This window comes from Dermochelys coriacea, chromosome 6 (assembly GCF_009764565.3).
Source record: "Dermochelys coriacea isolate rDerCor1 chromosome 6, rDerCor1.pri.v4, whole genome shotgun sequence".
Lineage (NCBI taxonomy): Eukaryota > Metazoa > Chordata > Testudines > Dermochelyidae > Dermochelys > Dermochelys coriacea.
The window spans coordinates 101,863,505-101,880,066 of record NC_050073.1 but is presented as its reverse complement, the minus strand read 5'-3'; the positions used below and the strand labels follow the sequence as shown (position 1 = coordinate 101,880,066).

At 43.7% G+C, this 16,562-nt stretch overlaps 1 protein-coding gene across 1 annotated transcript in view; it reads right to left on the bottom strand.

Moving 5' to 3' along the window:
- The window catches only part of C6H14orf132 (chromosome 6 C14orf132 homolog), a 76,356-nt gene extending 60,821 nt beyond the window's left edge, over positions 1-15,535 (bottom strand). The window contains exon 1 of the mRNA XM_038406242.2: positions 15,170-15,535. Coding sequence (XP_038262170.1) covers positions 15,170-15,196 — 27 coding nt within the window. The 5' untranslated portion in view covers positions 15,197-15,535. The remainder of the gene's footprint in view (positions 1-15,169) is intronic.
- Positions 15,536-16,562: the final 1,027 nt, after the last annotated feature.

Below are 16,562 nucleotides of genomic sequence, written 5' to 3'. Positions count from 1 at the left end.
ACTTCCAGCAGCTCCCACTGGCCTGGAGCAGCGAACCGCGGCCACTGGGAGCTGCAATCAGCCGAACCTGCGGACGCGGCAGATAAACAAACTGGCCCGGCCTGCCAGGGGCTTTCTCTGCACAAGCGGCGGAACAAGTTTGGGAACCATGGCACTAGACCAGTGGTTCTCAATCAGGAGTCTGGGGTTCCCTAGGGGGCCGCGAGCAGGTTTAAGAGGGGCTGCCAAGCAGGGCCAGCATTAGATTTGCTGGTACCCAGAGCAGAAAGCCGAAGCCCCACCACACAGGGCTGAAGCCCAGGGCCCTGAGCCCCGGCATCCTGGCTGAAGCTGAAGCCTGAGCAATGTAGTTTCACAGGGACCCCTGTGGCATAGGACCCCAAGAAATTGTCTTGCTTGCTACCCCCTAACACCAGCCCTGGCCTTCATATGTAGAAAACCAGTTATTTTGGCACAGGTGGGCCGTGGAGCTATTATAGCATGTTGGTGGGGGGAGGGAAAGGGGCCTCAGAAAGAAAAAGGTTGAGAATCCCTGTACTAGAGCACAAAAGCTGAGTTAGGAAATGAGAGTGGAAAGTCCAAGAAGCACCAGGCAGATCTGTAGGACTCCATTCTCAAAGAAAATTTTCACACAAAGTCTGAAGACACAGGGGTAGAAAGGAAGGTCATGGACAGGTTTAGCAAATGCTAACAGTGTGATAATGGAGGCCTGGCTCTGGAAAATGACCTTTCTCCCTCTGGTCCGAGTGTCCAGATATCCTACATCCCCTTGAAGAACAGCAATGACATGTAGCCCCAAAGTTGTGAGCCAGGGACCCCAAATCAGCAAGGCACTTAAGCACGTGCCTCACTTTAATCACAAGAGAAGTCCATGGGATTGCTCAGAAGCTCAAAGTCAGGCACATGCTTAAGTATCTCACTCAAATGGAGCCACAAATCAGCTGCAGAGAATCAGCCCCTCTGAGTCTTCAGCATCAGATGCTCTGTCTTGGAAACCCTTTTATTTGGGGAGACTTTTTGATCTGCCTCATTCTCCTGTTACTCTTCTCTGCTCCAAGTACGCGCATGCTGCAGCGCCCTCCAGAGGAGGTGGCTTTAGTTTTCTCTTATGTTCTTCCTTCTCCCGAGGGACTGAATATGCTGCTTCTACAGTGCCCAAACCCTGATGCCCAGCAGGGGAGCATGTGCCTTACTGATGCTTGACTGGTGGGTTTGGCAGAGGATAAATAATGTTGCACGTATTATTGTTTAAAAAGCTAAACATCATTTCGGAGGTGTTTCCCCTTTTTATAACATTATAACCACTTCTCAGAAATAAGCAGAACAACAGCAGTAGCAGCAAAAAAGCCAGTTTTGGTGTCAAAAATGTACTATTTGATCATTCAACAGAGAGGACTCAGCTTGTCATATAACAAAAGAACTGGCACTTGGTCTGCCTCTGCCTCCCAACGTCTGTTTCTAACAGGCTTCCAGCTCATCTGAAGTGACTGGAATACTAATTTTTTCCAGTTAGTTGGTTCTTGGCAGATTCTGGACCTGACAGCTAATATGAGTGCAGAATTCAACACTGAATGGGAGCGATGAGAGGTTCAGCCGAGGAACAGGAATAATTGTGGTTTCAAACTTGCTTTGCTGGGAGACATACATAAAAGGAGCTGCACATGGGTGTGAGCCTGTATGTGTGGGCGTACAGAAGCTGCAAGTAATACACCAAATTCTGGCTGCCATGCACCCAGAGACTCATGTCAGAACATTTGCAGGCAGAGAGGTATCACAATGGGGAATCAGAGTAGCAGCCGTGTTAGTCTGTATTCGCAAAAAGAAAAGGAGTACTTGTGGCACCTTAGAGACTAACAAATTTATTAGAGCATAAGCTTTCGTGAGCTACAGCTCACTTCATCGGATGCATTTGGTGGAAAATGCATTTTTTTTCCACCAAATGCATCCGATGAAGTGAGCTGTAGCTCACGAAAGCTTATGCTCTAATAAATTTGTTAGTCTCTAAGGTGCCACAAGTACTCCTTTTCTTTTTACAATGGGGAATGTTTTCCTCTGCTCCTGGTTTTCCCCCAGAGCTGTGGAGAGGACATTCACCAAGCATTCAGCACTAGACATCTTCAAACCATGTACTGGGATTGGAGGGAAAGGGCATTAACCATTTGTAGGTTAAATTTGCTCTTCCGCAGGTGAGGGCCGTGCAAGGTTTGTGCATCACTTAACTTTTCAAAATGCACCCCTGAGTGCATCTGGCCCCTGGCCCTACAATGGGAATTACAGACACCCCAGATAATCAAGCTATTTGTGCTTCTGGCATGAACAATATGCAGGCCAGATTCTCCTTTCACTTCTATTGGTTTCACACTGGTGTTACTCCATTGATGCCGATGGAATTAGTCCTGATTTAGCCCTGAGAGGAGAATCAGGCCCTTCGTGGATGGCACAAATGTTTCCGATCCACTGCTGCTCTGGGTGGACCTCCAGTGAGATGACAGTGCTCGTCTGTTGAAAGCACTTTTTTATTAAGAGCAACACTGATTTACCATTTCTATTTTAAGGCACCCATTTTACATGATGGCCTTTGTAATCCATTTAGGGCAGTGGTCCCCAAACACTTTATCTCGTGTTCACCCCTTACCCTGTCTGTTCCCCCACCCCCGCCACAGGAGCCAGGGCCAGCTCTGGGAGAGGGGGACACAGACCAGGGTAAGGGGGTCGAGGTTGGGACCGCAGCTAGGGGCAGAGCCTCAGCCCGAGGCCAGCAGCTGGGGCACCAGGCTAGCAGCCAGGCTGACAGCCAGGACCCTAGAAGAGGGGCCAGGAACAGAGCCCTGGACATGGGGCTGGCAGCCGGGCTCCGGGCGTGGGCAGGGAGCAGAGTTCAAGGCACAGAACTGGCAGCCATGGCTGGGACCAGGAGCAGAGCTGTGTGGTGTTCCCTCCCCATGCCCCATGGGTGCTGGCCCAGCCACGCCCTCCCCAAACGTTCCTCTGTGCCATCTAGGGGGCACGCCCCACAATTTGGGGACCTCTGATTTAGCGGATTCTTTTTATAACACTCACCTAGGCAAGGGATTGTGAAATCATAGCAGTGCCGGCACTAGCCCATTTAGAGTCCTAAGTAGGAATATTTTGCCCCCCAAAACAGATCATAATTAATAGGGGGCCCCTTGAGCTGCTTGAGGCACTAACTGTTGAGGCTCTCAACCGTTCCAGACTATTCTACCCCTTTCAGGAGTCTGATTTGTCTTGCATACCCCCAACTTTCACCCCACTTTGTAAGCATACTTGCTTACAAAAATCAGACATAAAAACACAAAAGTGGCACAGCACATTACTAAGCAATTTTTCAGTATTTCTCATTTTTACCATACAATTATAAAATAAATCAATTGGAATATAGGTATTGTACTTACATTTCAGTGTATAGTATATAGATCAGTATAAACAAGTCACTGTCTATATGACATTTTAGTTTGTACTGACTTTGCTAGGGTTTTTTATGTAGCCTATTGTAAAATTAGGTAACTATCTAGATGGGTTGATGTACCCCTGGAAGGTCTCTGCGTACCCCTAGTGGTACGTTACCCCTGGTTGAGAACCACTGCCCTAAGCAATTGCTTAGTCTGCTTGTGCCTAGTCCTAGTGTAATGTTGACAGACCCCCAGTTGTCAGTGGGCAGGACTGAACCTGGGGCCTCTGGAGTTTAGTGTATGAGCCTCTACCGCATGAGCTAAAAGCCAACTGTCTGAGACTCATTAATCTCTCTAAGTGGTCTCAGTGCCACTAGAGGAGACAGAACACCACACCCAGAAGGTGTGTGGGTTACATACTTCTCCTAGCTGGGGAAGCACGTCCAGAGACTTCCCAGTTGAAATCCCAGACGAGCCCCTACTTGTAATGCTGACAGACCCCGGTCGTTAGCAGGCGGGATCAAACCAGGGACCTCTGGAGTTTAGTGCATGAGCCTCCAGTCTACCGTATGAGCTTAAAGCCAACTGGCTGCTAGCTAAGGCTGAAGAGCAGACTCATTTTATCTCTCTCTAAGTGGTCTTGGTGCCACAAGATGGGACAGAATACCACACCCAGCTCTGAAGGATAGATGGAGGATTCTTAGAACATTCACTGAAGGGATTTTCTGCCATGAAAGTCCTTGCAGGTACACTGAGCATGCTAACAAAGTTGGTCAATGCTGAATTTACTTCTGCTACCATTCTAATTTTCCACTTTCTACATTACTGTGCCTTTCATCTGAAGGATCCAAATTGGGTTTTTAAGTGACACTATGATTTGATAATGTTCAAACAAGCAGTAGAATGGATTCTCATTTTGTAGCTCTAAGTCTCATTCAAAGTTTTGGTTTGTTTTTGGGTTTTCTGAGTGGGGCAGGGAAATAGTTTGCTTTAAAAAAAATAAAATGGTCTCATTGGGTTAAACTCTTCTATGCTGAGTGTTGTCTGGCACAGGAATTAGAACAGGTGCATCAAGAGCCAGAACTGACTCCCTAATTCTCAACCGCATCTCCAACACAACTGAAAGCTTCTGCCAGGCAGTTTCTCCCACTCGCAGAGAGGCCTTAGGAGGAATGCTGTGGTGGAGAAGTGATGCAAAGCGACCATACACTGGCCACAGAATCTTGTCCAATATCTATAGCAGCCATACAAAATTCTCAAGAAAGTGTATCAGCCTGCGACAGAGTACTGAGCAACAGCAGCTAAGCCAGCACTCTGGTCACTGCAGTTCTAACTGCTGTACTTTCTCCAGAGCAGACCTCATTAAGAAGAGCTGGGCCTAATTGATGGGCTGAGGAGAACTAAAAGGCTAATTAAGCTGGGGGCTTCCTAGGTGTAAGGCTGTATAGTATACAAGAGTAATGGGAACCAGCATTGTAAATAAACTGCGCTGGGTGTTTTACCAGCATAAAGGTCTCTGAGCTGTTTGTGGAATTGAGCAGGGACAGGAGCGAGCCAGCCCTGCCACATGGTCCATAACCCCCCCCGTAACAACAGTAATGATTATTATAATTAAAACAACTAATGATAACTTTCTAACCCACAATGAATGTTACTTGCCAGTAAAGTCGGTCAATTTATTCATTCTTCATAAAGTGTCTGTCTAATTTAGCATGCTTTGCTCTTTGCACTTTATTCCTGCATTGTGAGATTCAGTCTATGTCCATTAAAAAGGGATTTGTATAAAACTCAGGGCTAAATTTTCTAAAGAATTCACATTGCAACTCTGCTTATATACGCTTAGAACCCAGTAATATAAGAATGGAGGGAGTACTCCAAGAATTCACTTCACGTTGATTTTAAAGGAGTTGACAGTGCTCAGCCCTATTAAGAGTGCCCAGAACACTGCCGTACTGGGGTCTTACGGCAGGGGAAAATATGCACATAAGAACAAACAGTATATTCAACCAGCATGTGGTGCTTCTTCAATCTTGGTTCCTCTCCACACTTTCACCTCTTGCAATTTCCTCTTTACAATGGGCCCCAGCAGAACTCCTGCCATAAGAAAGCTGGGAAATAATCCTTAAAAAAAAACCCCAAAAAAACAAAAAGGAGTGTTGATGGATAATACCAATGTCTGTTTCCAAATATTTTTATCTATTTTATTTTTGCACTAGCAGGAAATTTAAAAAAAGACTCAGATACTAATTGTCAAAGATTCAGAATGTAGTGACTGGGGATGTGGTGGTTCATAACAGACAGAAATAAAATCTGTCTTTATAAAATAAAACAAAAATAATTCTAATGCTTCATAAAATTCAGTTATTAGCTGATTGCCACATAAAACTGACAGCAAAGAGGGGCACTGTTCTCTGCAAACTGTGTATCCATGCACATGTACAAAACCCCACAAAAAACACAAACTAATGAATGTGAAACCCAGGTGTTCACAAAAAGGTGCACGCACACACAGACACACCCTCCTACCCACCTACCTTTCTTTCCCTAAAAGTTTTAGTAATTTCCAATGAGACAAGGTGGGTGAGGCTATATCTTTTACTGGACCAACTTCTATTAGTGAGAGAAATAAAAGAGCTCTTCTTCAGATCTATGTAAGCTTGAAAGCTTGTCTCTCTCACCAACAGAAGTTGGTCCAGTAAAAGATATAGCCTCACCCACTTTGTCTCTCTAATACCCTGCGACCAACATGGCTACAACTCCACTGCATATAGTAATTTCCAATGGAATATTTATCACTGATTTTTTTTTTTTTACAGGCGGGAGAAATAGACAATTGCTGACATTAATCACTTTATAATTATTCTTTCCAAAACACCAGCTTTATTTGGGATACTCCTGGAGCATGAGATAAAGTACTTCTATAATTGTATTCTTCCTCCCACTCTGATAGGTCTTGATTCCCTAAAGTGCTGAGCAAAGTTCTTTAGCATGTGCTTCACTTTAAGCAGATGAATGCCCCCATTGGTGTTAGTGGGACCACTCATGTTCTTAAAGGACAGCACACGTTGCTGGAAAGGAGTCAAGAGTTCTCAGCATCGCCCAGGATCCAGCCCATAATGCTAGGTCAAAGCAGCCTCTTCCAATGCGCAGTGTAAGAATTTCACAAACCAAACCAAGTCTCTGCAGAATGAAGTGCAAAAACTTTTCTTGCACAATGATTCTGTACCTGAGAAGCAACATGAGATTTGGGGATGCTGTCTTAGTCTCTACCGTTTCTGCAGCTAGAGATATTTCCTTTAAGATTCTGCCAATCACATATGGCATCGAATCCCAGACAGGCCACACCAAAGACTACTCACACCAGAGCCCCCGAAGCAGATAGCCTTTTGTATAGTAATGGGCCCCAACAAATGTCCTGGATCTGAACATGACCCACTTATGTGTTGAGGGGGCATGGGGTGGAATTTGATCTGTATCTAAGTTTCACAAGTGGCCCATATCTCTATAATGGGCCATATCAAAACCCCTGATCTTAAAAGATGCCCTGAACTTTGAGAAATTGAAACCTGGATCTGGACCTGAATTTTGCAGCTTGGGCCTATCTCTGATCTTTTAGTTTCCAAATAGGTTGATTCAATTTATTATGGGTCAAGACATTCTGGATCTGTATTGATTAAAGGATGCCAAAGAAAATTACTTTAACTTTTGGAAAACAGCAAAGCTGGTAGAGGAATTTATGGTGCCTTACTATATTGTAAGTGTTTATGCCAGTTTGTATTGAAATGATTATATTTTCATATAAGGGGAGGTCTGCATCCACTTAGGTAGGATTATTAATGTTGGATGCTAAGGATCAAAGAGGATTTGGCTTTTAAGTCTAAAAAGCTGACTTGTGATACATCCGATGCATCCAATGAAGTGAGCTGTAGCTCACGAAATCTTATGCTCAAATAAATTTGTTAGTCTCTAAGGTGCCACAAGTACTCCTTTTCTTTTTATTTTAAATGTGTTTCTTTAACCTCCACAGTGCACTGCTGAGGTGCACTTTAATGTCTATGGAGAACAAGGTATAAGATGTACCTAGCCCTAGCATAAATTCAAGGTTAGAAAACTCACTCTAGCAACATCAAGAATTTGTACTTAATCTGAGCAAACCCAAATTCCAGGCCTAAGAGTTAACTTTAACTTGATCTTGGATTCTCAGTTGTACAAAAAAATCTTTTGAACCAGGCAGAACACAAAGATAATTTAATTTGTAAGTTACACTTGTGCCGATGAACTCATTTAGAATCTTGACCACATTCTCTAGAGTCTTAAATGGCTTAGTCTTTTCCTTACCAGGTACTCTTTTTTTGGTACAATGCAAAGGACATTGATGGAGTTCAGAAAATAGTAGTGGTTTATATAGCACATAGTGCAATAAAAATACAAAAAAAGGAAAGGAGGATTCTTCAATTTTCTCTTTAACTATGGAGCAAAAATTACTCCTATCTTTTCTAATCCTTTAAACATTGTGGGGGTAGGGGAATATTGCAAATGTAAATCCTAAAAAATAACTAACTGAAACTACTTATACAATTGGCATGTACGATAGCAATGATATGTGTCACACTGAAGACCATATAACCTTTTTTTTTTTCAATTTTTTTTAAACATCATTTAAAGTTGTTGTCTAATTACAGACTTTTTAAAAACAAAAAAACAAAACAAAACCAAAAAAAAACATCTTTGCCCAGTACTGGGTTGTGGTCACTGACAAAATAATTGATAGATTCCAAGGCCAGAAGGGACCATTGTAATCTAGTCGGATTTTCTATACAACACAGGCCATAGAACTTCCCTAAAATAATTCCAAAAAAATACCTTTTAGAAAAATATCTAACCTTGATTTTGAAATTGTCAGTGATGGAGAATCCATCACAACTGTTGGGATTAATTCCCTCACAATCAAAAATTGATACCTTTTTTGCAGTCCGAATTTGTCTAGCTTTAGCTTCCAGCAATTGGATTGTATTACATTTATTTTCTATAAACCCATGTTGATTTCCATTAACAATGTTATCCTTCTTTAATTTTGTATTAATCAAGTCCCAGAACAGCCACTTCAATATCTTAGGTTGACAGGCCTACCCATGTCATCTCATTTACCCCAAATTGGCACAACAGTCACCTTCTTTCAGTCTTTGATTTTGTCCAGTGCTCCAAAACTTTTTGAAAAAATCAACATTAAACTGTCTTGTGAGCTCCTCAGCCAGCTCTTTTAAAAACGTTTAGATCCAAGCTATCTGGACCTGCTGATTTTAAAATGTTTAACTTCAGTAGTTTCTGTTTAATATCCTCCAGAGATACTAGACTAGGAAAGAGTGTTATCAACACTATATGATGAGACTATATAATCTGTTTTCCCCCCAAATACAGAACAGAAATATTTATTGAATGCTTCTGCCTTTTCTGCATTATTATTGATAATTTTACCATTTCCATTTAGTAATGGACCAATATCACTGTCATGGTTGTTTTTGTTCCTAATATATTTTAAAAACTCCTTATCATTTTTAACTCTGCTGGCCATAGAGTTCTCCTTGTGTTCTTTTGCTTCCCTTATCAATTTTCTACAGTTTCTAATTTATTATTTATATTCATTATTATCAATTTCCTCTTTCTTCTATTTGTTTTTTATTTGTATAGCTGCTTTCACTTCCCCTCTAAACTAGATCAGTTTTTTAACCAGCACAGCTTTCTGATATTCAGTCAGAATTCAGGGCTCAGTCCTGCATGCCCTCTGCTCCCACTGCACACTAAGGGTGTTCAGCACCTCACAGAATTGGGCCGTTATTTTGAAAGACTGAATCTCTATGTAAAATAAAGAGAAGCCAATTTTATTTCTAAGATTATTTACAGTACAAATGTTCTTGCAGGTGAACACACAGCATGCAAAGGTAAAATATACATACTACAATATAGCTCAACACTTGCATGCCAACATCTCTTGTATACTGGAAGCAGAGAGGAGGCAGACTGAGAGCAAAAAAGACAAAAACATCTTTCATAGTTATTTTTTGTTATTTTCATTTACTAAGGGGCTCTCCATAAATTATATAACACCTTTTCTAGTGATTTTTTTTAAGACCTTCCTCTCACTCTTGTAACACTGAAACAAACATGAAAATTAAGGATCTACCCTTAATGTGTTACATAATTAATGGACAACCCCAATCCCCTGCTCTTCTGCACACTGAAAAAAAAAGGTTCATAAAAGATTTGTTTAAACTCTTTTTTATGTATTTAAAAGTTGAGCTATAAGGGGCTTTTATATTTAAAAACACTTCAGTTTTACACTCTTAGTACATAGTTATTTTTATAGTCAACAGGCTATTTGTAGCAAACATTTCTGAGTTATGCAATATGTAGCCTAAAAACAAAGGGTTTTAGTGGTCCTCTGCTACCTTAAAGTTGCCTATCCCTGATGTATTGTTAGAATGCTTTACTTAAAGATCAATGTACAAAGCCTCTCTCACAGGAATATTAATGGCCTGATGAACTCACAAGAGCAAGGAAATTCAGTTAAGATTTGATCCTTGCCTTTGTGGCTAGCTATGCTCTTCGCTCATAAGCACCGTCTACCTTGTCATAAAAATCAGGTATAATATTTATGCATCTGGCATTTATGCTGTAAAATGGCAAACACAATCTTATTGGATCTCCTCCTGCCCCCATCTCATCTCCTGTCCTCATACATCCTCTCCTTTAACCACCAACTCCTCACTTGCCTTGTCAAGCAGGGCCAACTCAGTGCACCATGTCACCACAGACGCTATGGACACAGATGGCTCCAGCCACACCGAGCAGATTGAAAGCCAAGGGGTAGTTTGAAAGATGAAGAACTGCATAAATACAGTAGGCAACATGACCACAACACTGAGCATTGGAACCCTTAGGATAATGCCGTTATGTCAAACAGACCATACGTCTTGGCTTTGAATTACAAAAACAGTAGGAAAAGGAGGCGGAAAAAGAAGGGCAACAAAAATGAGAGATGTGTGTCTGTCTGTATGAAATTCTACTTGGGAAAGGATTGTTTCATTCAGAACGAAGACAGAGTAAGAGGTGCTGTGGTAAAAGTCTAGTGAAGGCTAGTTGGGCATCTCTACTAAACATAGCAACTCTTAACATGGATTTACATAATATACACATAATACCCCAAATCATCCCCTCCTATGCAACAGGGTTTTATGGAGGGAAATCTACACAAGGATCTCCTCATGGAGTTCCCCCATTTCCCCCAATGGGCAGATCCCTTGGAATTCATTTGGCTCCTGGGAAAATCACAGAAGGCCCATAGGGGCACTCTGCCTCTACACTGGCTCTGGCCCCTGGCAGCATGGCTTTGGAGTTGCACTCCCAGGGACTCCTGTGGCCATGGCAATTCCCGGGACCACAGGGTGGGGGCGGCGCCGTGTGGAAAAGATAATACAGCTCCAGGTTGTTTAACCTTTTCCTCCTACAGTCCAATCATTTGTCCCTGCCTCAGTCCACTCAATCCCCCTTTAGTTTGCCCAGTCTCCACCCTATCCCCGAATGGACCCTACACCAGCAACTCTCCCTTCAGAGGGTCCAGGCAGAGATGTAGGGAAATAGCATTCTGGAGGCAGCAGACCTTCCACCTCTCCTCACCACAGGAGAGGGAGATCTGTATATACACAGATCCATGGAGGGATGATCTCATTCTCTCTCTAGCACTCACTGCAGCAGGATATTAACACCACAAATAACTGACTTTAAAAACACTCAGGTTTCAGAGTAGCAGCCGTGTTAGTCTGTATTCGCAAAAAGAAAAGGAATACTTGTGGCACCTTAGAGACTAACAAATTTATTAGAGCATAAGCTTTCGTGAGCTACAGCTCACTTCATCGGATGCATTTGGTGGAAAAAACAGAGGGGAGATTGATATAAACACACAGAGAACATGAAACAATGGGTTTATCATACACACTGTAAGGGAGGAGAGTGATCACTTAAGATGAGCCATCACCAGCAGCGGGGGTGGGGGGGGGGAGGAGGAGGAAAATCTTTCATGGTGACAAGCAAGGTAGGCTATTTCCAGCAGTTAACAAGAATATCTGAGGAACAGTGGGGGGTGGGGGGGGGAGAAATAACATGGGGAAATAGTTTTACTTTGTGTAATGACTCATCCATTCCCAGTCTCTATTCAAGCCTAAATTAATTGTATCCAGTTTGCAAATTAATGCCAATTCAGCAGTCTCTCGTTGGAGTCTGTTTTTGAAGCTTTTTTGTTGAAGGATAGCCACTCTTAGGTCTGTAATTGAGTGACAAGAGAGATTGAAGTGTTCTCCAACTGGTTTTTGAATGTTATAATTCTTGACGTCTGATTTGTGTCCATTCATTCTTTTACGTAGAGACTGTCCAATTTGACCAATGTTCATGGCAGAAGGGCATTGCTGGCACATGATGGCATATATCACATTGGTAGATGCGCAGGTGAACGAGCCTCTGATAGTGTGGCTGATGTGATTAGGCCCTATGATCACTCTCCTTACAGTGTGTATGATAAACCCATTGTTTCATGTTCTCTGTATGTGTATATCAATCTCCCCTCTGTTTTTTCCACCAAATGCATCCGATGAAGTGAGCTGTAGCTCACGAAAGCTTATGCTCTAATAAATTTGTTAGTCTCTAAGGTGCCACAAGTACTCCTTTTTAAAAAAAAAAAAAAACACGCAGACATACATATAAAGAATAGATTCTGAAACTTTACCAGGTAGGACCTTAAAGAGACTATTCATGTTCATATTTCAAGGAAAAAGTTGGAGGGTCAGGAAGAAACACACCCACACATTCCTATTGCATAATTTAGTACATTAAGAAGATTTTACATCTTATACCTATTAAAATTATTAATAGGGGACTTTTGTGGAGAAAATAAGGGCCCACCTCTTCATCTTTTTGAATACACTGAAGACGGGGAAAGCAGGATTTTTAGAATGAGAACAGTAAACAGCAGATATAGTGCTAAAAAAGGAATGCAGATGGTCTTAAGGCACAGCTTCTGGGCTCAGGAGACGTTGGTTCTATTTCAGATTATGCCACAGACATTCTTTGTGGCTTTCAGTCAATCACTTAATCTTCCTCTACCTTGGTTCCCCAACTGTAAAATAGGGATGATAATATTTCTCTTCCTCACAGTGGTGCCATGCAGATAAAGGCATCAGTGATTTTGAGGCACCCATGGACTATGGTAATGGAGACCATAGAAAACTCTGTAACTAAAGAAGTATATTCCCTCTTAAACAGGGATACTTGGCATATATGATAGTTTCCTTTGAAAAATCCAGAACGGGCCTCTGTTGAAGGAACGTGAGCAGGTTAGATGAGCCACTGATTTTTTTCCGCAGTATGGCATTGCTTATAGAATATTCTTCTTATGGACACTCCCACTAAATATAAGAGACTACTTCACTTTTGGGCAACGGGGTCAGTCCTCCTTCAGGAAGACATAGCTCGATACCTACACCAAGAAAAAGTAGACTGTGGAGAGGGAGAGCACTGCATACAAGAGAACACTACCATCCCATTAATGAAATACAGCACACTTGGGACCAAATTTTGCTCTCTGTTACACTCATAAAATGCAATTGTAGGCAGTGTCCAGGCCATTACACTGATGTAAAGTGAGACCAGAATTTGGCCCTTAGTATATTTCTACAGAGAGATGGGCTGAATCTTTGGAAAAGTTCCAAATTTTGCAGATCATACCCATTTCTCTATAAAAAACAAACCAAACAAACAAAAAACAAACCAACTAAAAATGACCTTAAAGTATCCTAAAAGTCTATTGAAGATGCCCTATTGGCCTAAAACCCTGTATTTTCATAGCATATCTTAGATACAGCTTCTCTCTTCAAAACAAAATACAAAAAAAACATGATAGTACCACCCAGTTCACAGACATTTCTTGGCCTTGAGGATATCTGGAACCATTGACAGGTTTCAGAGTAGCAGCCATGTTAGTCTGTATTCGCAAAAAGAAAAGGAGTTCTTGTGGCACCTTAGAGATTAACAAATTTATTTGAGCATAAGCTCTCATGAGCTACAGATGAAGTGAGCTGCAGCTCACAAAAGCTTATGCTCAAATAAATTGGTTAGTCTCTAAGGTGCCACAAGTACTCCTTTTCTTTTGGAACCATTGAGTTGCTCTCCCCATAGTGAATGTTTATTTCCTTGTATATTTATAGGACTACCCCACAGAACTTATTTGGTAGCATGTCATCATTTGCGCATACACATGACATATACAGAAACAGTTTTCAGAACCAGAAAATAATATATATAAACATACAGACACGCACAAACACACGCTTAAAGAGAGAAAAACAAATTGTGCACTGTACTCCCATTAATATTTCAGGGGATAAAATAATCTCTGGCTCTGGTGGGAAAAATATTGTTCTCACTCAAATTTGAAAACAAAAATAAATATAATAGAAAGCAGGGCTGCATAAGGAGATGACCATTGATTTTATACAACCATATTTCAGTCTTGGAGGCACCCAGCAGACATTAGCACTGGAAAAATTTCATGCTTGCTGCTCCCTTCATACAACATAATCCAATTTAACATGAAATCACCTGGCATAAACTTGAAGCGAAACATGATATAAACAAATGGTCTGGCAGCCAGCTGAGTACCAATAGGCAACTAAAAAATACGATTTTGCTTCTAATGCTGCTGCTCTTGTGCCCCTGCAAGAATATAAACCTCGCAGTAGAGGGGCAACTGTGAAACTATTTATGGAGAACAGCAGCTCCATTTTCAGAAGTGCAGCTCTGTTCAGTGTAAACAGCTGTTGTGCTGTATGCTGATTTGTGCATAGGAGTTCTTATTAATATGGTGCCTACTGATTTCCTGGAAGGTCTTTGAGAAAATAAAGCGACTGTTCTGGGTATTATTAATGATTGTTATGAAAGTGATGGTGATTAATAGTTTATGCGATCAAGTCAATACAATTTTTTATGACAGGTTTCAGAGTAGCAGCCGTGTTAGTCTGTATTCGCAAAAAGAAAAGGAGTACTTGTGGCACCTTAGAGACTAACAAATTTATTAGAGCATAAGCTTTTGTGAGCTACAGCTCACTTCATCTGATGCATGTATGTGAAAGGGTGCTGGCTGGCTTTGAAATCTTGCTGGTTTTCTTTCCCCTTCTCCCCTTTGCCCAATAATGACAATGTACAATTTAAATGATCATTAAGTGCCCTTTAAAAAACACTCACAAACCAGCAGGATTGACTGTATACAAAACGCTCCCTCTGCTGCCAGCTGTTTGGGTCAGTGCTGGTCTCTCGCTCTGTTCTAAACAGAGCGTCAGAGTCACTCGGAAAAGGACCCTCCCTGCTGGGCAGGGAGTAGGGGAAGATCGGTTATCACAATGCATCCGCTCTGATCCACACGCCCCGCTCCCTCTCGCAGCCTCTGGCGGGGCGAGCTGTGGCAATGCAGCAGCCCCTGCCGGGCCCGGGCCACCCCGAGCCTCAGGCCGAGGCAGAGGGGAGAAAGCAGCATCTCCCTGTCTCAGTCACCCCGCGCACCTGCCAAGCTCTCCGGACTGGAGGCTAAGGCCGGGCAGCCCCCGGGGGAGGTGGAGTTTCTGGGGAGGAAGGGGGACTCAGATCCTGTGGGGAAGGGAGCGGTGGGGGTTAGCAGGCCCTGTAATCTGGTGCCTCTGGCGGGACTGGCCACTCACCTGTGCAGCCATGAAGGAAAGGTCCATGGTGCTGCTGCGGGTGGCGGTGCTGCTGCTGCTGCTGCTGCTGCTGCTGGAGAGGCTGCCGCGGCTGCCCGGGGTCGGCGGGTCCCTGCGGCGCTGCGGAGGAGGAGGAGGAGGGGGGGGGAGCTGGTCCTCCCCCCGCAGCAGCCGCGGGCGCGTTAGCAGTTCCAGCTCAGTGCGATCGCGGCGCCCCGGCAGCCGCCCGGCTCCCCGCAGCCGCCGAGCCAGCCCGCGCGGTCACGTGATTCCCCGCTCCCCGCCTCCGGCTCGGGCAAAGCCCCGCAGCCCTGCCCGGGCTCTCCCCCGCCCGCCCAGGGGACAAGCCCGGTCGGCTGCCAGCCGCAGCGGGGGCCGTGCAAGCCCGGCTGAGCCTGTCCCAGCGATGAGCTGCGTGCGGCGCCTGCTCTCCCGGCCTTCCCCGCTCCAAGCCAGGGCCGCCCTTGGGCGGACATTGCGCCTTCCCTGGCCCCCCCAAGTAAGTGGCTTCACCCCACTTACTCCTACCAGGGCAGCGGGAACCAGGTTCACGGGCCACCCTTCAAACCTGGGGCCGTACTGCCCTCTAAGGGGATCCCCCCTCCAAAAATGATTCCACTCCCAGAAGACTACTAGCGCACGCAAAGCCCAACTCCCTTAGGCCTGAAGGGAAGGGGAAGCCCCCTGGCTTGGGGGAGACCAAGACCTCAACTTTGCTTGAAGTGGCATTCCTCTCTTTCCCTATCCAGGAACAATAAACCTCTGAAAGCGACATTGATTAAAAACTACCCATCACTCCCTGTGTTGTACTGTAGAGTAGCGATTACTATGAGGGGGCAAGCTTAGAATAGCATAGAATCATAGACTATCAGGGCTGGAAGGGACCTCAGGAGGTCATCTAGTCCAACCCCCTGCTCAAAGCAGGACCGATCCCCAACTAAATCATGCCAGCCAGGGCTTTGTCAAGACTGAATTTAAAAACCTCAAAGGAAGGAGATTCCACCGCCTCCCTTGGTAACCTATTCCAGTGCTTCACCACCCTTCTAGTGAAAAAGTTTTTCCTAATATCCAGCCTAAACCTCCCCCACTGCAACTTGAGACCATTACTCCTTGTTCTGTCATCTGCTACCACTGAGAACAGTCTAGATCCATCCTCTTTGGAACCCCCTTTCAGGTAGTTGAAAGCAGCTATCAAATCCCCCCTCATTCTTCTCTTCTGCAGACTAAATAATCCCAGTTCCTTCAGCTTCTCCTCATAAATCATGTGCTCCAGCCCCCTAATCATTTTTGTTGCCCTCCACTGGACTCTTTCCAATTTTTCCACATCCTTCTTGTTGTGTGGGGCCCAAAACTGGACACAGTACTCTAGATGAAGCCTCACCAATGCTGAATA